Source organism: Gorilla gorilla, chromosome 3 (genome assembly GCF_029281585.2).
Source record: "Gorilla gorilla gorilla isolate KB3781 chromosome 3, NHGRI_mGorGor1-v2.1_pri, whole genome shotgun sequence".
Classification (NCBI taxonomy): domain Eukaryota; kingdom Metazoa; phylum Chordata; class Mammalia; order Primates; family Hominidae; genus Gorilla; species Gorilla gorilla.
The window spans coordinates 24,245,508-24,271,738 of NC_073227.2; the positions used below are offsets into that span (position 1 = coordinate 24,245,508).

Genomic DNA, 26,231 nt, shown 5'->3' on the forward strand with positions numbered 1-26,231 from the left:
GCTAACACATTCACTTGGGTCTTGTTTACACACATATATAGTTAAGGTCGATTATTCCACTATTATGAGCAAAAGTATGTCTTTGCTTAAATAGTCACTGCCCTGGAGTAAGTGGTAATGCATTGGCCTTTGTCCGTTGTGAAGATTTTTTTGTCACTGTTCAAGTTTTAGTTAAGTTAATTCAATAGGTAATACCCGAGCCTGGTACATAACCAAAAGAGACAAAAAGCCCAGCTACAGCAAGAAATGAGTTTCCTTCCTTCCCCTCCACAACCCTCAATTTCCTTTCCAGAGGCAACCACTGTTGCCAGTTTCTTGTCAACCCTTTCACATCCCATCTGCTCTAAAATATGACCCAGTGCTTGTGTCTCCTTCCTGATCTTTTTTTTTTTTTTTTTAACATAGTTACCATGTTCTACACATGGTCTGCAACGTGCTTTTTTCACTTCATCTGTCATGGTGACTGGTATCAACAAATCCAGAGCTGCCCAGTCCTCTTCAATGGGGTACACTGCATTCCGATGAGTGGTCACCCTAAGCCATACACATCTTATCAGACCCCTGCTGGTGGCCACACTTAAAGGCTTTCCTTCTTGGGTTTGCAGCTAGAACTCCAACTCACAGGACTTACTGTTTTCTGCTAAAATTCCTGAATATCACTTCCTTACTAAAACTTGAAAAAAATCTTACGGTTACTGAGCACATGTGGTGTTTGGAGAAACAACAAAGAGAATGCTGTTGGCCAACCCTTGCTGTGCCTTCGTGTCATAGGCACATTTATTTCTGCTGCTGCATGAAACAGTGGCGGAATGAATGAGGAAATGTGGAACAATAACCAAGCAACATAACAAGGGAACACCGTTGTGGCGCACGTTCTTCAGACGAGCAATCTAATTTGGATTCGAAAAAATGTCATCTTACAAGCAATGTATTTCTGATCTGCCAGTCAACCGGAAAACTTTTGAAAGCAGCAGACACTGCAGCAGGAACACCCTAAATCGTGAAGTGTGTTCCAGACTTAAGGGAGGGTAGCGGATTAACAGCACATAAAAGAAAACTGAGTTTATTATTAGAAAGTCAGTTGCATTCTACAATATTTTCAAATTTCCAAATTCAGGGACTGCATCTGTCCATCAAGATTCCTTTGGACTCAACTAGCAAATCAACTTGCAGATCCATCTCTCTTTTCTGCATGCTGCCTGTCTGCAAATAGCTAATTAAGAGGAGTCTGCTGTGCTGGGAGGTCAATCCTTTCTGCAGTCCAAGATTTCTCAGGATACCTTCAAGAGGAAAAAAATACCAAAGGGCTGGCTCATCAGCTCAGCTGGGGCAGCTTCATTACAACGCTAATGTCTGATGATAATGAGATCCTTTCGAATCACTCTAGACAAGCACTTGTGTTCTCTCTTTTCTGTTTGGTGGGTTTTTTTTTTTCATTGTTGCTATTTTGTTTAGTTTTAAACTCATGGTTTAACCACAAAAATATGAGACACTCTTCATCAGCCTAAAACACAATCAGTTGTTGTCCAAGATTGTACTTGCCTTATTATTATACAAATCACCAAGAGGGAGATTGCAAAGCATTTCCTCAGGAAGGGCCCATTTTCCTTCTGTCGCTGGTGCATTTCTCCACCACATTTGTTACAGCAACGACACATACAAAAGAAATACCCCACCAGAGGCATCAGAATAATAAACAGCAGCCCCAGGACACAGCATAGAATAATCCCTGCTTCATAGTAGACAATCTGCAATTCAAACAAAAGAAACAGCACATATTGTAACACAAAATAACAAGTAGAACATTCCATGGTGTACAAAGTTCTTTTTTTTTTTTTTTTTGAGACAGGGTCTCGCTCTGTTGCCCAGGCTGGAGTGCAGTGGCACGATCTCGGCTCACTGCAACCTCTGCCTCCTGGGTTCAAGCAATTCTTGGGCCTCAGCCTCCCGAGTACTGTATTTTTAGTAGAGACAGGGTTTCACCATGTTGTCCAGGCTGGTCTTGTCTTGAACTCCTGGCCTCAAGCAATCTACCTGCCTCAGCCTCCCAAAGTGCTGGGATTACAGGTGTAAGCCACTGCACCTGGCCATGTTTCATTTTTTTAACCTATCTGCCATCATTAGTTGAATCTGAATGTGTACATATATATATATATATATATATATATATATATGGTTTTTTTCCATTTTGAAGCTCCTTTTTGAAACAGAGGAAGCAGAGAATTGAGTTATTAAATACATGGCCAAGTTCTTACTGGAAGATGTCTTTCAACCCCTAGGAAGATGTCTAAATGCTAGTTTGAGCTGCAAATGGTTTAATTTTAACCCCAAAGGTATTTTGTTTGTTTTTAAATGGATCAATAAATCTTGGCAGGAGTACTTGCATAACAATCTACATATAAGGTGCTTTACACACTGCACAAATAGAAGTTAAAGATTCAAAGCACTTTGGATTGGCTGGCAAACAATTACTCAAGAATCTGGAATGTATCTTAATTTAGAAAAAAGGCTCAGACTCTAAGTCAGGCACGTTAAACACAGGCCAGTCACAAGGTTCCTCCTCTGATACACTGGAAATAATAATACGTACCTTGTCAAGTCATTGTGAAAATTAGAGATAATGCATGATTAGAAATAATGTGACAAAGGACCAAGTACTGAGTAGACACTTAACAAAGGTGCCTCTCATGCCACGCCCAGGAGCCAGATCCACAGTGAAGGACCGCCCTTGGCAGTCCGTGTCTCAGACAGTTCCTGAGTTCCTAGGAACAGCACAATTTCTAGATACAATCATGTGACCTAAACATATTTTCATAATCACTGCTGACTTTATTCCGGGATAAACGAAAATTAATGCAACTAGATGATGAAACTTGATGTCATTCCAATTCATGCATGTAGCTGCTTATATTTCTAAAGAATGGCAGAAAATTGCAAGTTGGCAGTTTGCAACTAAATGGACAATCTAGACAGCTGCGAATTCTGAAGCCAAGCTGAGCAAAGGAAAATAAAACACGAGTCTTGTTCCTGGGAGCAAATGTGATGTCTTGGAGGAGAGACCTGCTTTACATCTCAGCAGGGGGCTTCCAGGTCCCTAAAGTGGATGGTGTCACATTAGCATTAACTTCATAAACATATTGTGAGGGACAAATAACTAAATGACTGAATGTGAAAACAACTAGCCAAGTGTCCAGCACACAGTAGATATTCAATAAATGGTAGTTAACTCTATGAGCAAATGCTCAAGACTAGTAAATCTGGTGCATCTGGCACTTGAATATTATCTACTTCCATATTAAAATTAAATTGCTTAAAAAAAAAAGTGGCTGAATCTTGCTGCGTTCATCAAGTATGTGCTCACGCTTAAGCTAACCCCCATCCCATGTCCACGAAGAGGCATTATTAGGGGACTTAACCCTTCCTCGAGGACCAATATCACTTGTCAGTTAAGAAACCAGCCCAGACATTCCAAATTCTTACTTACGTATTCTTCCATCATTTCTCAGCAAATATTCTAAATTGTTTACTAAAGAAATGTAAATTCTATCTGAATTCCAGGAGACACTGAACCAAAACCCAGGAGAGAAGATATATTGAAATGTTTTAAATGCACTAATTTTAGCTTTAAATACAACTTGTACATTTGATAACACAGCCTTTCTAATGTTACTGACTAAATATCAGGCAGTATCAGGAACAAGATAGGGCATTTCAAGAGTTCACTTCTAGGCCGACTAGACGAAGGCCTGTCACTACTTAAACTGTTTTTTGATACACCAAGATCTTCCAGTGCTTTGTTGACATTAGATGTCAACATCTAAATATTACAGAGATATCTTTCTTAAAAGAGAAGGTTAAAAGTGATGGCAAAAACAGAAATGAAACGGATCATTTAAAAATCTTCACAGTGAGGATGACAGTGAAGAACAGAAAGGCTTTCCAAGAGCAACTTGAAATAGCAGACAAGGACTTTACCTTTAGACCTAAGATTACAGTTTCTGGCTGTAGAAGTCAACGCAGGTGAGGAATTTTGGCAGAGGCAGCATGCATCAAGAAAACAGACAGAAAAAGTTATGAGTGATCAACCATAACCAAGAACATTCATATCCCACAAGGAGGAAATCGGGTGATAGAAGGATAAACATGAGAAAGGAATATAAAACTTGAGTGTGAATTCAAGAAACAGTGTTTTAAGTTGCTTTGAGTTCTGAAATTTACATTTGCATTTACATTTGGATTTCCCAAAAGGTTCTTAATCCGTATGCTAATCGGTTACGCAAAGGAGAATTAGAGGGGAAGTTACAAATGCGTAACACACTAACCATGTGATCTTCATAAAATAGAGAATCAGATCTGAGAACTCCAGAACCAACGGCAGCATCTTCCCAAGTGCCCTTTTCTAAAATAAAAATCTGATGGTGTTATTCCCATGCTTAAAGCGATCAACAGATTCCCACCATTTTTATTCCAAACATCTCAATGTTTGATTTTAAATGTCCTTTTGTGGCAAAATAAAATTAGGTGGCTCTATGTCATTTTCTAGATCACTTTTTTGAAATATTCTGGTCCAGGAAATCTAAAAGTGTAGAAACTATTGCCTCAGCTGGCAGATCTTCACAGATCTGAGGGAACACCATTTGTGATGGGAATCACTTTTAAATGAGGCATCCAAAATACTGGGACTCGGGGGCAGTTCAGATATACCTGCCTCTGGGGTCACACAGGGCATTTTAAATGATCCCGGTCTCCCTTTCTTGGGGAAGGGGCATGCAGGCTTGTTACCAACCAGGGCACAAGCTCCCAAGCTCACCAGACATAAAGAAGCACCTCACAGTGTGTGTTAAAGAAAAACACTGACTCCCGGGCTCCTCTGCTACAGCACATGAGTCAGAAGATATGGGTAAGACCAGGAATCTGTGTTCCCTGAGCCTCCCAAATAAACGACTTGCCCTGGAGTCATTGGTGTAGGGTCTGCTTCAGGGGGAACCAACCCAACACACTCAGCCTTTATCAGACTAAATCTAGTCAGAAAGCCCTCCTCTAGATGTGGCCTGGATCCTTTGGTGCCTTTGTTTAATTAACCTCTTTCTTTGGATAATGGTAGAAAGCATGGTCCAGTTCCACATCTAGAGTAGGATTCAGCTCATTCATGTGGGCTCAGTTCTGCATCTTCATTCCACTGCACCCCCACCCAGAGTTTTTATTCATTTGCAAAGGCAAGGAAAGAGAGCAGGAGCCAGGGGTATAAACCAAGGTTATGGGACTGCCAAATCTAATACCAAGTCAAGCACAAAGACCCTGCCAGGGACGGTGGCAGCCCAGCTCCAGCTCAGACTCACAAGTTCCTCAAGGCCACCTAAGGGTCTCAGGACCTAGTTCTCCAAGTCCCGGATCCCACTGAAGCACTGCCCCTACTCCCATTCCTTGGTTGGCATTCGGGCTGGCTAAGCATGTTATGCTAATTTTGAATATAAATATAAAAGCAACTGTCATTTTCTTCCCCCCAGAGATGCAGGCCGACGTGGCAATCACGTTTGGGAGATATAAATGAAGCCTGTGGCACTGAGGAATGAAAATGCTTTCCACGGTGCTGGGGAAGGCTGTGAGCCCTGGGAACAGCTCAGTTCATCTTCCACACAGTCTTCCCTTGCTGAACGTAAACAGCCTCTAGATAAGGCTTTCCTCTTCAGCTTCTGCATTTACTTTTCTCTGGAGTATAATTTTCTTGCAAGTTAAGAATATGATAAGGCCATTTGTAACTACCGTATCTGAGGTAACAATTCACTGGGCAAAAGGGAACTGCCTTCTCCCATGCAGGAAACACTAGCATTCAGATTTGTTGTGCAGGCCAGTAAAAAACGTCCACCTATACATCTGCTTACTGGTAGCCTGATAACCGCCTTCAAACCAGGAAAGGAAGGAACAAAGTGCTTTACTTACCGAGAACGACTGAGAACCTGGCCAACACATTTAACTAATTTTTATTACCTTACATTCAGTGCTACACACTTTTGTCTGTTTGCTTCATGGGCAACCTACACTCATAACACACCAAAATCGAAAGACCATTCTCCTGTTTAGGTAGGCAGTCGCAGAGGAGTGCATTGGCAGCAACTTGGGTAATAAGCAGAAAAATGCAAGGAGCCTTGATACTTTCTGAAAATACTATGGATTCACTCAAGAGAGGCGTTCAAGGCCCTCCCAGGATCAGGCCCCAACTTACCTTTTTTTCTCTCCCTCTGGCCAGGGGCCTGCTTCTTTCATACCTTGACCTCTTTGTTCACATGGTTCTGAAGCCTAGAATGTAAGCAGAGCACCCACCCATCCCACCAGCTCTGCCCTTGTATGATCCTTGTTACATTAACTAGATAAGGTCCCTGCTATCTGTCTTCTAGCCTCTTGAGACCAAAGGCTATCATCCTTATCTCCACCTTCCTTCATTTCTAGCCATGTCCTCACACAGCAGGAGCTTCATACACCTTATACAAATGCAAAGCTACTTTTTAACAAATGATGTTTTATAACAGAGTACACAGTCACCATCTCTAGGAATTTTCAAACAATTCTACTTAATGAGGGAGTTCTCATCCCTCAGCTAAAAGAAAAGTAGCGTAATATTTCTTTTTGAAGAAATTTTAGTTTTTATTTATTTATTTGTTTATTTATTTTGAGATGGAGTCTCACTCTGTCACCCAGGCTGGAGTACAATGGCACCATCTCGGCTCACTGCAACCTCTGCCTCCTGGGTTCAAGCAATTCTCCTGCCTCAGCCTCCCAAGTACCTGGGACTACAGGCGAGTGCCACCACGCCCGGCTAATTTTTGTATTTTTAGTAGGGACGGAGTTTTACCATATTGGCCAGGCTGGTCTCGAACTCCTGACCTGGTGATCTGCCCGCCTCAGCCTACCAAAGTGCTGGGATTACAGGCGTGAGCCACCACGCCCAGCCTTAGTTTTTAATTTTTAAGTAACATACAACTTGAAAGGTTTTCTTCGAATGCCACTTTTGAACTTTCTGCTATGATTCAAATGGGATTTGTAAGGTGGTTCAATATTCCATGAAAGTTCTTAGTCAAAAAAGGTTACTAAAATTGCAGATTGAATAACTGGTTATTTAAAGATTTACTTTCAAGTCAGCCAAAATTTTTCTCATACTTCGTATTTTTAATAATAAATACACCAATGAAAAATTACCTTGTCATAATCAATTTTGGATTCATATGCCTTCTGTATGACTTTTCTCAAAGTATCTGGAAAAAAAGCCACAAAATAGCAATATTATTTTTTCAGTAAAATTATAAAATGCATATTTAGAAAAAGGTCTTTATATGCTTACAAATTATTATACCTATATTTCTATTGTTCTTATAATTTTATTCTTATTTCTTAATGTAGGTAAATAATTAATGACCTCTAGCCAGAAGCCAAGAATAGAAGACAAATACTTCTGATTTACTATTTTGTCAGTGACAGAATTAGAGAGTTGTTATTTTTAAGTTAGTAATTTATCATAATACACCTTAATATTTACCAGCAAACTGCATACAGCTTATTAATAATCACTTATAAAAATTTTGCTGAAATTGCTAATTCTTAATTATCTGGAAACACAAATGAAATTTATTGTTCAATAATTCCACATTTGCCTAATATTAATATTTTACAAAGGAATGGCTGAAAGGAATCTTAAAATTAACTCAACCTGGCAGGACGCCGTGGCTCACACCTGTAATCCCAGCACTTTGGGACACAGAGGCAGGCGGATCACCCGAGGCCAGGAGTTCAAGACAAGCCTGCTCAACATGGTGAAACTCCGTCTCTACTAAAAATACAAAAATTAGCCAGGCGTGGTGGCGCATGCCTGTAATCCCAGCTACTTGGGAGGCTGAGATGGGAGGATCACTTGAACCCGGGAGGTGGAGGTTGCAGTGAGCCGAAATCGCGCCACTGCACTCCAGACTCTGTCAAAAAAAAAAAAAATTAACCCAACTCGAGTTCTTAACATGGGAAATCCTTCTCTTCCTGTCTCCAAGCAGTGCACAAAAACCTATGCAATGCAAACTGGAACTTTTCCATAAATACCCATTTAGAGTATTTGCAAATTCTCACATAGGCCTGGGACCAAAAAAGATTAAGAGCCACCTCTTAACCCTGAGCAGCCATCTAAGAATGATATGAGACAACCGAGACATGGACAGAGAGGGTGACATAGTGATTCGTGAGGAGGCCAGACCAAGGCTCAGGTCTTCCTTCTCCTGTGCGGGTGCCTTCCCGCCACCTGTACACTCTCTCTCACTCCAGGAAGGAGCTTCTGCAGTGCTATCGCTATATCCATCACGCCTGAAATGTACTAATGCGGGGGCAAACGAAACCCTACATCAACTCCTTTTTTGATGCCAAAAAGTTCAGATTAACATACAGGAAAACAAAGCAAGCCACTTTCCCACAAGGCTTTCCGCAAAACAACTATATGGGCTGATGTTTAAAGATTATGCTGCAGAAACAGAGATTTTCAAACTGATATGTACCCAGGGAACCCGAATAGTTTCTTCACAGTACCTCGCGGGCTGCCCAAGGACCAGAGGGACACTGAGGCTGTCTAATCCCCTTCCGATAACACAGGCTACCTCCCCCTTCAACCAGTCAGCATTGCTTTGGTCTGTTTTACAGATCAGGCTTTAAAATTTCATTGTTTAAAATTTCATTGAATGAAAGAGTCTACTGTTGATTTAAAAACTGAGAAATCATCTATTTATTAAAATATACTTAGCTGCACAGCATAATATGTTGCAATTTGGGATCTTGATCTAGTAACGACGTAGAAGGGAATCCAAGCTCCACCACTTAACTGGGTGTCTAATCTTAGGTGAATAACTGCTACTAACATGCTCATGTGCAAAATAAGATGTCTCTACTCTCAAAGGACCACTTAGGGTGAAGTGAGAAAACATTTATAAATAAAACAGCACCGGGCCTGGCACACAGTGGGCACATGGTATATACCTGCTATTGTTATATGAACGAATTTAGGGCATGGAGATTACAGAACAGTATCCATGGTAAGTGCAGTGTGGAAGATTGTTATTTTGGCCATCCAATATCCATTCACTTTTTTTTTTCCCTTACAAAACAAAGCAAACAAACAAAAACAAAATGAAAAACTTTGGATTTCTTTTGGGGAACTGCTTCTTCCATCCTCTCAGGCCACGTGGACTGGGGAAGCTGTGAGCCCAGCACCTCAAAGGTAGATCCTCACGGGTCTGAAGCAGCAGTCTCCAAGCATGGGCTGTGGGAATCCCCAAGACATGTTCAGGGTGTCCATGAGGTCAAAACACAAGATGTTAATTGCTTTTTTTGTTGTGTTGACATTTGCACTAGGGTGCAAAGGTGGTGGTAGATAAGAATGCAGGTGATTTGGCACAAATCAAGATTGCAGCTGATACTCATTATATTCTCTGCCATCAGGCATTCATGTTCAATAGTCAGTTACACTTCAGAAGGCTCTTGATAAAGCATTAAAAATTATTTTTATTAAATTTCAACCTATGAGTACAGCTCTTTTTATTATCCTGTGTAAAAAAAAAAAGGTAACTACACATAAAGCTCTTTCATACACATCAAAGTATAATGTGCAAAAAGCATTTGTGCAAGTGTTTTAAGTTGTGAGCTCAACTAGCCACAGTTTTCATGGAACACCATCTTTACTTGGAAGAAAAGTTGATGGCCAGGCACGGTGGCTCACACCTGTCATCCTAGCACGGTGGGAGGCCAAGGACAGAGGATTGCTTGAGCCCAGGAGTTTGAGACCAGCCTGGGCAACTGGGTAACATAGTGAGACCCCACATTAGTCAAGTGTGGGGGCATGGACCTGTAGTGGGAGGCTGAAGTAGAAGGATCATTTGAGCCCAGGAGTTCAAGTAAGCCACAGTTATGCCACTGCACTCCAGCTCGGGTGACAGATCGAGACCCTGCCTCAAATAAATAAATAAATAAATAAATAAATATATAAAAATAAGAAAGGCTGAGAGACAAATTGTGACTATTCAGACTTAGATATACCCAATCTCAGCCCTTAATCGTGGTTCACTGCAGGCTCGAACTCCTGGACTCAAGTTATCCTCCCCTCTCCCCTCAGCCTCCTGCATAGCTAGGACTACAAGTGCACGCCACCATGCACATATAACTTTTTAATTTGCTTTTTTGTAGAGATGGTGTCTCACAATGTTGCCCAGGCTAGTCTTAAACCCCCGGCTTCAAACGATCCTCTCACCTTGGCCTCCCAAAGCACTGGGGTTACAGGCGTGAGCCACCGTGCCTGGCCAGCATTTTCTCTGAAATGAAAGAAGTGGAGCTTGCAAGTTTAAGAAGCCACTGACAGGATTTGTTGCCAATGATAAAACTACAGCTTTCAAGCAAAAATCAGAATTTTGCAAAGCGCGTATCCACCACCATGAGCTTGACAGCATTCCAGTACTTATGCCTTTCTAACGTGATCAGTAAGGATATTAAAGAATTTTTGATACTATAAAATGAAATATGTCCACAATTGGGAGATGTGCAAAACTCAGTGAACGAATATTTTCCAAAAGATTCATGCATCATGTCACAAAATCCTGCGTGGAAAAAGATCCATTCAAAGTGGAAGACAAGGAGGTGGGAGGAGGGTAGATGATTAAAAATTACTTAATGGGTACGGTGTACGTTATTCAGGTGACGGATACTCTAGAAGCCCTGACTTCACAACTATGTGCTCTATCCACATCACAAAATTACACTTGTACCCCATAAATTTATACAAATTTAAATTTTTTTAATAAATAAATACAGTGGAAGACAGACCAGTGGCTGTTAATAGATCAAACTATAAAAAATTAATTCACATGGTTCCAGATTCCACATTGCAAATAACCTTTAAAAACTAGCACTTGCACAGTTTTAGTGTGGTATTAAAGAAAAATATCCACAATTATCTGAAAAGACTACTAAAGTACTTCTCTCTTTTACAACTACCTATCTCAGTGAGAGCAGACGTTCACTCTATACATCAACGGAGCTAACACCCAGTACCTCAACAGGACCAACCCAGATACAGATATGAAAATCCAGCTGACTTGCACTAAGCCAGATGTTCAAGAGATTTGCAAAAATGCAAAAACCAATGCCACTCTTCTCATGATTTTTGCTTTTGGAAACTATAGTTATTTTTAACAAAATTAAGTTATTTATGGAAAGGGTTTATTATCGTTCTTTTTAAATGAATTGACAAATATATGTTAAGGTGCTCTCCATTTTATCTTCAAATATGATAAATATTGATAAACAAAATCTCTCTGGGGCCCTGAATAATTTTTAAGAGTTAAAGAGGATCTGAGACCCACAGTGTGTGAGTGAGACCTTCTGGTCTGAGCCAAGTAACATATCCACCAAACCCTATAACTTGGTTTAGGAGTCAACAGATAATCCAGCTGCAGCCAGTGAGAGACAGACTCAACAGACTCAAGTCTTGGCTTTTCTTGCTTTTTGTTTGTTTTGTTTGCTTCATAGAGATGGGATCTCATTCTGTCACCCAGGCTGGAGTGCAGTGGTGCCATCATAGCTCACTGCAGCCTCAAACTCCTGGCCTCAGCCTCCAGAGTAGCTGGGACCACAGGCATGCACACCACACCCAGCTAAGCCTTGGCTTTTTTGGGGGAGAAATGCTCACTAACACCGCCCTTCACCAGGCCCCTGCCGGAAAGGACGTTGGTCTGGAGTCACTGCCACAGTCCTCCAAGCGGAAGGCAAGAGACTGAGAATTGAAGCCCCACATGAGAACCAGCCCTGGCAGCACCACGGGAGCCCCACTTTGAATGGATATTTTTCTGGACTGCACGTGCTGAGAAGGTGGCAGGGATGCGTACTGTAGCCCAAAAGTACAGAAAACAAGGGGAGCCTGCTCTTGAGAGCACACGGGTTGCCCCATGACGCTGTCTGGGATGTGGTTCTGCGCCTCTCCATCCATTGCTCTGTCCATAGCTCTGACTGCCAGCCTCTCCAGGGTGTGTGGCCTGGGAGTGAGCAGCCCTGTGAACTTCAGTATGGACCTTCAGTGGCCAGCAGCCAAGTCTGCAGAAATGAGTTCTGGAACTCAGGGCCTCTCTGTCTGTCTCCCTCTCACACACCCCCCAGGTCAGGGGACAGCGCTGGCAGGATGTCTTAGCTTCGTGGGATTCTCTTGCACTTTCTCACTACACTTCAACAGGACATGCAGCAGGAGCTTCTCCAACAGGCTGCGTGCGTATGTGTGCAGCACATTTATGAGTTTTGTGATGTCTGAGCCACGGAAGTAAGCTAAAATAAGAAACGTGCCTTGTGCAGGACCCATATATTATAACAGATCCGTCTTCTTTATGTGAGTCAAAACTCATCTTTGACTAAGATATTTCTGTTCCCAAACTGGCTTCTCTGAATACATATGTAGATTCTGGCCCAAGCTGGGCCTAGTGAAATTCCATCCCTATAATGTTCTCTTGTAAAATGAATAGAGAACTTAAAATCCCCTGTTGTTTGCAGTAGATTTATCAGATTTGTGCCAAGCTTAAGTGCTCTTGGAAAGATTTTGCTGATAGTGTCTGTAAGTCAGCTTGCTTGGGCACTTGTGTTTACTTAGAAATGTGATTAATTAAGAGCATAAATAGTGTTAAGTGCCTCTCTGCGGAGAGACCACAGGGTCCCTCTTTTGCCTTTGGTGGCCCCATCTTAAACACACATAGTTCAGGGGGTCTCGCACGTGGCTCTGTGCTAAGAAGGATTTAATATGTTAACCCATACACTAAAACAACACTGTTCAAGTGAAAGAGATTATTCATATTTTCCAAAAAGACACAGAATAAAATAATATTCAATTTAGAGACTTGCAGAAACTAGGTTTGTACATGCATCATTTTTGTAAATTAAATACTAATTAAAATGCAACTATAATTGTTTCTTTCCCGGCACGTAAGACTTTCTGCAGGCACTTCCAAATAAATTTCACAACTTGCCCCTATCTAGACAAAATTCCTGAGGGGACAGGGGGAAGTAGGCAAACCAAGTAGAACTGACAAGCCCAGAAAAAACACAAATCTACACGGTTCAAAAAGTGGTAAGTCTCTGGCTGTGCTGGCAGTACACAGGCTATGGAAGATCGAGAGGCATCTTGCCCCAAGAAAAGTGTCCAGCGCAGTGCCTGGTATATAATATACGGAGCACTACAGATGCTAAGAGACATGTTAGCCTCTCCCACCTCTACTCTGGGATCCCACGGCCTTCAACACTCCACTCTTCCCTGCCGGCCCTCAGCAAGTGGCACAGAATGAAAGTGTCCCGTGCCATCTGTGTGTTGCCTCTTCCTCCTTGACCCACAGCCCGACTCTATTCCCCAGCTCTTTTGCAGCTAAGAGGGATCAGGGGACTTGAGTTCTGGCCAGCGGAACACAGATGGACACACACTCACACCACTTCCAGGCCTGGCCTCTGAAACCTCCCCAAAGACCCTGCATGTTTGCCCTCTTTATTCTTCTCTCAGCCAAATACAGAGGATCCAGTGGAGAATTCCGAAGCCCAAGCGGCTGGCAGAACCGTTAGGTAGAGCGAGCCGCAGTCCCCAGACCACACCACCCAACTCACGGCAGCCTCTATGTTGGACTGAGCAGTGAACCACAAACATTTTGTACTGAGATTTGGGCTTGTTTCTCTTAGCAAAGGGTGTTACTTACCCTAATAAAACACACCTTACCGAATTAAGACCCCCAACGTTTTCTAGCTACGCGCCTCCTCTACCAGTAGCCTATCCTGTCAGCTTTGACTAAACAAAGAATGAGAAAAAACAAAACAAAACTTTTTTTTCAGCAGAAAGTAAACATACACATGACACATGTAGAGACTCACTGAAGCTTATAGACCAGCCCCCACATACACTGAGATTTTTAAAACATCTTCACTGAAATATATGAATTCCTGTATTCATAAAAGAGAATGCATGAAAAGGTACTTGCACTCATAAAAATCATGACCAAACACAGTGGAGTATAGCTCAGATGAATCACTCTTCCCGCCTGCTTCTCATTCATGGTCTACAAAGCTTGGAGAGTCATCCCAGGCCTGAGACACATCCAATAAGCCTACCAACTGAATTGTCCTGATCTACAAAACACATGTTCATAACCAGTTTAAACCACCAATTCAAACAAGTCTCTACTGCCAAAATACTTAAGGAATATGTTCTCAGGTAACAGTGCTATCCTGGGAATAGCGCATCAGATAGGGGTCAAGGCTAAGTTGGCTTAAGATCTCGGTAGAATCTCTAAGAGTTATGAGTACAAATGGCTGGTAAAATGAGCTGGGAGCACCAGCTTCTGGGTCCAGCCTGCCCTTTCTGGAGGAGAATGCAGATTTAACTCAAGAGGCAGAGCCAGTTGGTGAAAATATAAACATTTACATGGTTTATATGTGGCCACCAGCACTTTCTCCAGGGTTCCCATATGGAAGGGATCTTAAATTACAAACAGAGGTAACTCTCCCTCTGAGTCTTGTCTTCCCTCATTGGGCTAGGCCCGCTGGGTTTTGTTTTTATGCTTTAGAACTTCCTGATTCCATTTTCCAAAATGAAAATTTGTCTTCTTTAGATAGGAAAATACCTCATGACTTTAAACAAATTCAGAAATGTCTAGTTATTTGCATAGCTTGACTCAATTTACCTTTCATCAAGGAAAACAATGTTTAAGGAGCCAATTCGTTGCCTGAAAATGTTTAAATCTACATTGAATCAGCGTAGGAGATATAATCACTTCTGTTAGGTTGATTGGAAAAGAAAAAGAAGGAAAACAACCCTTAGATATTTTATTTTAACTTATTTAAGACATACAAATACACATGCATTTGCCTCTTATCTGGTGCAAAGCCAGTCACTTCAGCTCCAAATCACAAGCTCGAGGGAGACAAGAATGACCCCATCGACTCACGGAATCACACTGTCTACACAGAGTGGGTACTTCAGAGACAGCACTCAGTCATCACAGACTCTGCCTCAAGACACAGGTGACCTTGCTCATTTGATTCTTCAGTGACTAGAATAGGCAGAGGGCTAGGCCCTCATCCAACCACGCACTCCTTCCCACCCTCATTCCCAAACACTGGGAATAACTGCCTGTGTCTGTCATGGTTCCCTAGAGAGACAGAGCCAATAGGAGACAGTAATATAGATATTCAGAGACTTATTCTAAGGAATTGTGGGACCTCGCAAGTCTGAGATCTGTAGAACAGGCTGGCAGGCTGTAAACTCAGGTAGGAGTGGACGCTACAGTCTTGAGGCAGGATTTCTTCCTCCTCAGGAAACCTCAGTTTTTCCTCTTGAGGCCTTTCAACTGATTGGATGAGGCCCACCCACTTTATCAAGGGTACTGCCTTTCTTTTTTTGAGAGAGAGAGAGTCTCTGTCGCCCAGGCTAGAGTACAGTGGGGCAATCTCAGCTCACTGTAACCTCTGCCTCCTGGATTCAAGGGATTCTCCTGCCTCAGCCTCCCAAGTAACTGGGATTACAGGTGCATGCCACCACACCTGGCTGATTTTTGTATTTTCAGTAGGGATGGGATTTCACCATGTTAGCCAGGCTAGTCTAGAACTCCTGACTTCAAGTGATCTGCCTGCCTCAGCCTCCCAAAGTGCTGGAATTACAGGTATGAGCCACCATGCCCGGCAGGTACTTACAGTGTCCGGCCGGTACTGCCGTTCATTTAAAGGTTGCAATTAGTTTCATCGCAATTAGTTTTGTTACAATTAGTTTCGTTAAACTAGTTGTAGATGTTAACAACATCTATAAAATACTTTTAGCAGCAACACTAGATTAAGGTTTGTTTGTGTCATCATCTACTATAGCCTGGCCTAACTCCACCCCAGCCAGCTATTGCTCCTGCTGGATGGTTATACCTCATAGGTGCTGGAGCGGAACATCTCTGAGCAGCTGTGTTTCAGAGCAGGTAGAGGAACTATCATTAATGACAACTGCCGACAACCTGAGCCCCCTACCACGCAAAGGGCAGCAATCGGGGCCCAGTGAGCACAAGGGCAAGAGGCCACACATAGTCTCTGAGGACAAGGATCTTGAATGCGGATCCTTAACCATCCCCCCTAAAAAGTTGATTTATATTTGGTGTGCACTCAATTCAAAGGCCTGAGTTCAAATAAATGTCTTTTGAAAAGACTTCCATGGAAAATACTAGAGCCAAAGAAGTTTGTCACTTGAAGGGTTAAGTGTGGCTTCTCTGAAAAATATACTTATCAACTCCACCTTCCAGCACTCGCATTTGGTTAAATGTGTTCATTATTTATAATGAAGTGAACACAATCTGTCCGCTCCTGGGCTCACATTTTCCCATGGCTGGTATGGGTGAAACTGAGACCAAATAAGTGATTCTGGGGGTACCCAAACAGTACGATGGCCTCGGGTCCTGGAGTTCACCAAATTTCCTGACTGAGCCTATTTCCTTATGCTATGGCTGAGCTGCGCCTGTCTGAATTTAGTACCTGAGTGATATGCATTGAAAAACCATTTTCTGCTACAACAGGGCTGTACTTTTCAGTTTCTCAGAGCACTTTCATTAAACCCTTCAAATCCTCACATCCACATGACTAAACTGTTCAGTTTGGTTTTTGATAAAAGGATTGAAGCTTCAGACTTTTAGAAGCCAAGCCGTATTTATTAGACGTGTCAAATGTATCCCCGGTGCCTCCACAAATATAACAAAGTACCCTGGAGAGGGAGGTCTCCCTTTTTTTTATTTAAAATGCAAGTTGAACACCTTTAGGGTACTTTTTTCCTATATCAGTTCCTCTCCTTTAGCTGACTGGAGTGGCTTCTCCCTGCAGGACTGACACACGTTGGCTTTTACTAGAATTAATGGTGGCACGAACTCACTCTGCAAGTAAGGAGCTCAGAAAACATGCTGCCCGGGAAGCTATTCCTGTGAAAACATCTGGACCAGTCTGGCCTGTGTAGCTTCCTGGCAGCCATGTGCTCACAGCCATGTGTGGACTGTGATTTTACTTTACCTGGATGTAGCATGTGGTACAGCCCAGCTCGTAACTGGGAAGATTATCATTTCCAGTTCCTTTAGAGGAAGCGAGTACTCAGGTTGCACAGGGTGAAGGGACGCTCCAGGGATCTCCTGGAGCCTGATATCCTGACCATTGCAGTGCAGCCACCCTGATGATGGGGCGGCTGGGCTGGGGCTCCCCCCACAGTGCGATGGGCCATGGGCCGGGGTCCTGAGCTGCCGCCCCTGGCGAATCCAGAGAGTGGGGGTTAAGGATCACTGCCAAAATATTTGTGGATTCCGACAGCATTTCTTTCCCTAAGACATTCCTGGAAAGCATAATTCCATTTACAGCCTTTGTCCCTGCTGTTCCTGGGGGAAGGATTACTGGGAGGACCTTTGAAAGGAATGTTATTTGAATCACATTTTTTGGGCTGTGTGGAGGTCCATGTGAGATCACAAACACTGCCGTGAGAATGTGAATCAGCCAAACCCTGTTTTGTTCTACATGGAAAAAGGCTCAGATGTCAACAATGGCTTCCCCAGGCCAGGCAGTATGATTAGAAGCAGTTGTGAAGGGGAAATTATTTTCCTTATATATAGTTTGAGCTCACGTAAATGTGTTTTAATTAAATGTTTAAAATAAAATAATTTTATTAATCTGGTACTCTATCTCCTTCTTCCCCCACCCACAAATAAGAAATACACACTTCTTGACAAAACAAAGTTAAAAATGATGGTTCCTGTAAATCAGATCTCACCATATTCTTATGTAGGATATGTGACCTAGAACCATTTTTACAGTATTTCAGCATGTAGTGTTTGTCATAAGAAACTTACCAACTACCAGTCATAATTGTACTGAATAAGAGGGCTCTGATCTCCTTAAATTTATATATGTATATGATATGTATATATAGTTTATTATTATATTCAATAGGACATGAACAAGATGATGAATTTTTTCTTGTGAATTGATGTGGATGGTCTGCCACTGCAGGCTTCAGCTTCAGCATTGTCTCATTCCTTCTTAAAATGAGTTACCCATTTGCAAACTGTGATTTCTTTGAGGCATTGTCCCCACACAATATGTGTAAAGCATCCATTATTTCACTATTCTTCCACCCAAGCTTCACCATAAATTTGATGTTTGGGCAGGGCACGGTGGCTCACACTTGTAATCCCAGCACTTCGAGAGGCCAAGGTGGGCAGATCACGAGGTCAGGAGTTCGAGACCAGCCTGGCCAACATGGTTAAACCCCATCTCTACTAAAAATACAAAAATTAGCTGGGCGCGGTGGCGGGCACCTATAATCCCAGCTACTCGGGAGGCTGAGGCAGGAGAATCCCTTGAACCCGGGAGTCAGAGGTTGCAGTGAGCCGAGATCATGCCACTGAACTCCAGCCTGGGTGACAGAGCAAGACTGTCTCAAAAAAAAAAAAAAAAAAAAACCACACACACACAAAAAAACTGATGTTTGTTCTTGCTTCAGTTTTAGAATTCATGTTGCACTGATACAGGGTGTTTGTTTGGTTTTTGTTTTCTTTGAGACAGGGTCTCAGTCTGTTGCCCGTGCTGGAGTGCAGTGGCACGATCATGGCTCACCGCATACATGATCTCCTGGACTCAGGTGATTCTCCCGCCTCAGCCTCCTGAGTAGCTGGGACTACCGTCATGTGCCACCACATCCAGCTAATTTTTGTATTTTCTGAAGAGATGAGATTTCGTCATGTTGCCCAGGGTGGTCTCGAACTCCTGGGCTCAAGTGATTTCCCCACCTCGGCCTCCCAAAGTGCTGAGATTTTAGGTGTGAGCCACCATGCCCAGCCTAATCCAGGCTATTTTAAAACTGATGTCTTATCCTTCTTAGTGAACCAAACTAGTACCTATTCAGATATCTTAGAAGAAGTTAATATAAGTTTATTTTGATGCAAAAAAATTTTGAAATCCATGCATAGTTTTTTCCATATACACATTTTCCATGAACGTTTTGAAATCCCTTCATATATTTAATGGCATGGTCAGACTATAGTCCCAAAAATGCTTAATAGGCACAAATACATTTCAGAGTCTGTACTGCATTCTAAGGATACAAGGATGAAAAGATGCAATCCATGCTGTTAATAGGCTCACTGCCTACTGGGAAGACAGATAGTAAACAAAATAAAGTAGGTGTGCTGTGTGGGGAGATGCAGGCATATAAGGCTCAGCATCAGCTGGCTAGGTTGGGAGAGTTATGAGGAGTAAAGACTTACTAGAGCAGATAATATGTGAGCTGCGTCTTAAAAGAAGAGTAGAAATATCCAACTACTAAGTGAAGGGAAAAAACTCCAGGGACAGGGAACAGCATGTTCAAAGTTATTCAGACATGAGACAACACGACAGGCTGAAGGAAATGCAAGTAACTGGCACTGCTTAAATAAAAATGCCAGGATGGGAGATGAGGAAAGACAGGCAATTACCATAGCAGTTAGGAGCAGAGAACTCCAGCCCTGCTATTTAATGGCTGTGTGGCCTTGGGCAGGTGGCTTAGCCACTCTGTGCCTTCGTTTCCTCTTCTATAAATGTTATGCCATTATTATCACTAACAACGTTCTGAGTGCTGAGAAACATTAACAAATGATCAGCTGTGAACTCTCTAACCACTCTAAATATCCATCGTCCTGTGAGGTGAAGAAGGCACCTATTGTGTGCCAAGCCCTCTCTGAGCACGGAATGAGTTGATTTTACGCTACAAGATGCTGAGTGTGGGGTTTTGGCCACAGGTTGAGTGGAACATGTAAGGCCTCATCAGGATGTGCTTTGTGAGTTCAGACTGTAAAGTGTCTTCCCCTTTGTGCCCAACAGCAGAGCCACTGTGGCTGCCTGGTCAGGTGGTCAAGACCCAGACTGTCTTTGGACACGGAATGGTTTTTCTCCCAGCTGAGCAAACTGGAACCAGGTTTCTCACCCTGGTTTAATGAGCCCGGCATTTTAACAGAGTCTTCCAATTATTCATCACAGCTGAGAGCAGAGTCAGAAACTCCAAATGAGACTGGGATTTGTAAGAACTCGGTAGCCCTCCAAGAAACTTCCTAGAATCCAATACAAACATGACATCTTCTAATTTGCTTTGAATCTCTCCTACATAAAGGTCTATATAATGTCCGAAAACAAAACCCCAAATGAAAAGGGAGGGAATGAAATGCCCAAAGGCTACCTTCTTTCAATCTAAACACAAAACAAACCAGCTTCTCTGTGGGATCTATATCTATGCCTGTTTATGAGCTATGGGATTGGAAACCCGCAGCCAACGTGGAGATGAAAAGGAATGCTTTGTGAGAGCTGAGCCTGAACGCTCGTGAACCTCCACTGAGAATGCCAGGCTAAATCAAGCCTCCTTGGCAACTGAAGAAGTACCCAGCCTTTCCGACTGCTTCTACATCTCCACGTCTCCAGCCTTACTCACTGCACTCCCACAGAATCCACAGCCCTGAGCTCTGTTCTGGCCACTCACAAAATCACCATCAGGTCCTTGGGAGATACTGAAATAAGCAGGTTTCCCCATTTCTACAACATGGTATCAGAATGCTCCCAACACAGCAGAATGCCCCCTAATAAATGGAAAAGAAGTGACAGAACACCACCACTTTACAGCACCATAGTAAATCCTTTATTTTTTATTTCTTGAGACAGAGTCTTACTTGGTCACTCAGGCTGGAGTGCAGTGATGTGATCTCGGCTCACTGCAGCCTTAACCTCCCTGGGCTCAGGTGATCCTCCCACCTCAGTCTCCTGAGTAGCTGGGACTACAGGTGCACAACATCAACATGCCTGGCTAATGTTTGTATTTTTTCTAGAAACGAGGCTTTGCCGTGTTGCCTAGGTTGGTGTCAAACTCTTGGGCTCAAGTGATCCACCTACTTCAGCTTCCCAAAGTGCTGGGATTACAGGTGTGAGCCACAGGGCCTGGCGGTAAATGATTTATTAAGGCAAGAATAACCTATGAATGCTAAAAGTCCTAGGCAAATGATTGTTGGGGAACAGGATAGTATATGGAAAAATCTGGAAGACACTACCTTAACCACATTGTTAATTTCACCAGTAATGAGACAAACTGACATCATGAGCCTCCTACTGTGATAACAGTGAAAGGGCATGTCATTTATGTAGTACCACAGACAAAATATTTAATTTGAATAAAAGCTACAAAAAAATTAATGTAAATATTTGAGAAATGTAAATATCAACTGTTTGGGAGACAAAAGTGTCATAACAATGCGAAATGTCCTGCATGTCATATTTGCATGTGGTTATGTAAGAAAATGACCTGAGGTGCATGCTGAAGTATTTCACTGTGCGGCAAAATATTAACAACTGTTGAATCCAGGTAGAGAATAAGCAGGTGTTCATCTATACTACTTTTGCAATGTTTTTCAGGTTTGAGGTTATTCAAAATAAAAGTCTGAAATGAAAAAAGTTGTTGGACCTCTTTCTATTTTTCTCTACAATCACTTTCCCTTTTCCAAACTCCACTTGCCAGTTAGCCAGCTAACTAATTTTCCTCGTTTATCAAGCTCAAAACTTTTTGACTCAGTTTTGGAGAAAAACCACAATGTTTAAGAGTTTCTTTCTCCCTTGTTGTGATTCCGATTCAAGGGAAGGAAAGAAACAGTAAAAAAGATAACTGAGAAAATATGGGCACTAAACTTAATGATGATACTTAAGAGTAAAATAATTAGAATTCTTATTAACTTTGGTAATTTGGTAATGACACTATGGATAGTCAATATTCTTTAGAAACGCACGCTGTGATGGGAGGGAAAATGACGTTATGTTTGGGTTTGCTTTAAATGCTTCAGCAAAGAAAAATGGAAAGAAAAGACAAGGAAAAGATAAATAAAGCAAATATGATAAAACCAAATAATTTTTTATCTGGGCCACTGGCATATGGGGATTCACTGTATTCTTTCTGGTTTTGAGTAGGTGTGGAATTTTTCATTATAGACAATTTATAAGGCCGGGCACAGTGGCTCACGCCTATAATCCCAGCACTCCGGGAGGCCAACGCTGGTAGATCACTTGAGGTCAGGAGATCGAGACCAGTGTGGCCAACATGATGAAACCCCTACTCTACTAAAATACAAAGTTAGCCAGGTGTGGTGGCGAGCACTTGTCATCCCAGTTACTTGGGAGGCCAAGGCAGGAGAATCGCTTGAACCTGGGAGGTGGAGGTTGCAGTGAGCCGAGATTGTGCCAGTGCACTCCAGCCTGGGTGACAGTGCAAGACTCTGTCTTGAACAAAACAAAACAAACTAATTTATAAGACGTCTTACCTCCCTTGCATTCCATCATCCAGTTCAGATCTCCATCACATCTACCCTACTTTTAATGAAGTCACTCACTAATTATTCTTTTGGCCTCTCATCTCTCTTCTACTCCATTCCATTCTATACAGCGCTATCAAGTTAATCAGTCTATCTAACCCCTTTTACGCGGCCTCCATCAATTGTCTTTAAAGCTACCCACAATGTAACCCTACCCTTCCAATTCAAATCAAAGTGAAATCAGGCTTTGGAGTCAGAGTGACCAAACACATATCTTGATTTGCCCAGACAGCCCTGGTTTACATCTGCTGTTCTAGCATAATCATTACCAGCACTCTCTTTTATTCTCAAAAGGTGCCGGTTTAAATGACAAATATATGGTCACCATAAATCAAGTGATCCTGAGTTCAAATTCCAGGTCAGAAACTTAATGCTGTGTAACGTTAGCAAATTATTTAAACTCCCTGGGCCTCAATTTTCTGATCTGTAAAATGAAGGTAATAATACTCATCATTAAAAAATAATGTGTGAAAATCTTAGCAAGATGCCCAATACATATTGAGCAATTAATAGAGTTGCTATAATTATGTCTCCCTTCAAATGAGACCCCTTCAATCCAGCCAGATCCCCGACCTCCCAAAGCATGCCTTTGTTCATGCCCCCTCTGAGGTCTGCTGACGCTATTTCCCCACCTATCAAAACCCTCCCTATAATGGTCAGTACTCGAGTTCCAGGGGGGGGGAAAAAATCATCCCTATCCTCAAAGTTAAAATGTGAGGTCCTCAGCTGATTTCCCTCATCACTAAATCCCTGCAACTCGTAACTCACTTGTGACATTTAATGATCCACTGGCTTACATGTTCCCTGGACTATTTATTCTATGTAAATACATTTGTCTACTCCGCTAGAGAGACTGTTCATTCCTTAAAGCAGAAAATGTTCTCTCTGCCACACAAATCCTGTAACTCCTAACCCAGTGCTGTCCACCTGTAGCAATTGCTCAGTAAAACTTGCATGCCCCAAATAAGACATCTAAATGAGATCTAAGAACCTAGCATTCTCCTAGGCAAGACTATTTTCCTTGGAGAAACAAAATGTGGATTCATAATCCCAGTACCATTCTTGATAAATTATGCTGGTCATGGTGGCTTATGTCTACAGTTCCAGCTACTCAGGAGGCTGAGGCAGGAGGATCACTTGTATGCTGAGATAACCTCCCAGGCAAAAATTCCCCTTGTCCTCTTTCTGGCTTCGTTATCCTACCAGCTCTCATTTGGCTGCAGGGTCTTAAATGAGCAGGCTTCTTCTATCTGGGCCTTTGTGTTCTCATCTACAAAATGGAAGTAGGGAATTGAATAATTATTTCTGATCAGAAGATCTCCCCAAACTCACAAATTCCCTAGAACCAAATAGCCTAATACCAATTCACGGTAAACAGCCTAGGGAAAGGGTTTTCGTCTGAAGAGAGGCTGTCACGGAATCAATAATAAAAAGACTAAGACTCTGCTACATAGCTAGGCAGAGGCATTTCACAGACAAACCCCTTAGAAAGGAAACAGATGTGAAAACGGTCAACCTTGACGGTAATGAGAAATATATATTTTTAAAAATGCAATGTCATAGCCTTTACAATTCCATTTTCTAAATACCCAACACATTACTAGTGGTGGCATAAACATCACAGACCTTCTGGTGGATTGGTAATTCTTTCAAAAACTTGGAAATTAATCATATCTTTTGGCTAAGACTGTTCTGGGAAAAGAATCCTAAACACAAACAAAAACATTTCCTGCATATCTAACCCTAGTAGAAATCTGGAAGTCAAAACAGGGAGGGGTGAGTGAGTCTGCAAGTGACTCCATCCATATTCTCCATGAAGAGTAAGGTCTCTAGCTGGCAGAGGAGAGTTCAGGGTAGAGATTTGAGAAGAGAAGAGGACGTGTGCAAGCAGGGGGTTAGGAAAGAGGATTGACTGAGAAACAGGTCAGAGCTGTCAGGAGTACGAGCATCCTCGTGGGGGCTGTGGATATTCATTTAAGAGAGTCCAGCTGGCACAGTCGCAATTGTTTCTAGGAGCAGTCGGCCGCTTGGGTGTAGGCCTGAGGAAATGGAGTAACCAGAAAACGCTGCAACCAGATTTAGGATTCCACCAAACAACAACCATGGTGGGAGAGGAGGGCAAGAGGATCTTTATAACACAGGACTGTGGGTGCTCACAAAGGGAAGAGGAGGGGGCCCTGAGAGGGTACACAAGAGTGTATCCGCTCATGCACGCAACAATTATGGGGTACTTGCTGCGTTGTGGGCACCACTCCAGATTCTGGGGCTATTGTATGGAGGAGTGAACAAAATCAATAGTGTTCCCCTCTTCAAGATGTTTAGAGTCTATCAAGTGAGATAAACAAATATTTATTGTAATACCAGAATAAATGCTATAAAGAAAAATGAAGCAAGGTGAGGGGTGTTGGGGTGGAAGACGATCTGTCCCTCTGAGATGACATTTGAGCAAAGGCTGGAAAGAAACAAGCCATGCAAAAAAAAAAAAAGAAAGAAAGAAAGAAAGAAAGAAGAAAAAAAAGAAACGAGCCATGCAGAAGAGTCATCCAGGCAAAGGGAATGGCAGAGAAGCAAAGGGTCTGAGGCTGAGGAGCGTTTGGCATGTTCCAGGGAGTCGGCTGGCCTAGCTATTACAGGGGTTTGGGGCTACTACTGCAAGCTGCTGCCCATTCTCTATGCCCATTAGGAGGCCCTGGCCATGGTCCAGGGGACTGGCAGCCTCAGCTGGGAGAGGGCAGTCCTGGTGGTCAGAAGGGGACAGATTTGAAATACACTCTCACATGAGAGCATGTGATTTCCATGTGAGCAAATTAGTCTTCAGGAAGACTGGCCTGCTCCTGTTTTTGCAATACAACACTTAGGAAGCTGTCATTTCTGAAGTCAGGGAGCTATTTACTTGAATTTCAGAAGGAGATACTCATTTCTTCTCAGTTTTATTTCTATGCACAAGTTATATTTGGAATGGCTCTTTAAAGAAACACAATTCCTTGCCAGGCAGGCATCCGGGTAGTCAGTCATTTGTACACAGATCTGGCACATAAAACTCAGCATGTCACAATCAATCACCCTTCTGGAAGCCTGCTGTCCAAATCTCATTAGGCTGAGCTTCTGGGTCAGCCAGTTTCCAAGAGGATATAAAAACGTATACAACCTCCTCTTTCCCAGGATGCAGTCAGGTTCAAAGAGAGCCTTCATCTCAATTAGTAAACATGTCCTAATTTCATCAGTGACAGCATCAGATTGAAACATTTCAAATCATAATTCAGGAACTTAGAGACTCCTACATGAAGTAATCAACGCTAAGGAAAAACCAAATGTGAATAGTCACGTCACCACCTTCTGGCTCCCAGGGTGGGCTAAGAAGCTTCTTCTCCACAGGCTTCTTGAACAGAATCTTTGTCTCTCCAGCCATTTTCTGTAAACTAATCACCACTCTCCTTGCAAGGCTAAAGAAACTTCTTTCATCCAGGCTGATGGGGAAAACAGATCTTCTCTATTTCCCTTCTCTAGTTTTAAATTATCGACTCTTCTTATTTTAATCCCACTCAAGAAAGATTAGGATTTTTATTTTTATTTATATCTACCTAGGTTTACAGAGATACATATAGAATTATGATAACATAAATAAGAAGAAAGAAAAAGAAAGAAAAGCAAGCCCGGGGACCTAAGAGGAAACAGGAGCTCCACAGAGTCAGATGCTCTCTGACTGATGGTTCCATCCCCCACAGCATTCATTCCTTACCTGTTTGCTGAACAAGGAACATACGAAGCAAAAGGTACAGCAGAGTCCTATACCTGTGGCGAAGGGTGATTCAC

At 42.4% G+C, this 26,231-nt stretch overlaps 1 protein-coding gene across 20 annotated transcripts in view; it reads right to left on the minus strand.

Moving 5' to 3' along the window:
* Nucleotides 1–26,231, minus strand: part of PROM1 (prominin 1) — a 151,802-nt gene that overhangs the window by 63,258 nt on the left and 62,313 nt on the right. For 13 of the 20 annotated variants that reach the window (XM_055385708.2, XM_055385696.2, XM_031010328.3 and 10 more), the window contains 3 exons: nt 7,195–7,250; nt 3,976–4,002; nt 1,543–1,748 (listed from right to left, as the gene is read on the minus strand). In XM_055385708.2, the coding sequence (XP_055241683.2) occupies nt 1,543–1,748; nt 3,976–4,002; nt 7,195–7,250 (289 nt within the window). The remainder of the gene's footprint in view (nt 1–1,542; nt 1,749–3,975; nt 4,003–7,194; nt 7,251–26,231) is intronic. The other 7 variants (XM_004038471.5, XM_055385710.2, XM_055385711.2 and 4 more) reach the window with 1 other exon arrangement.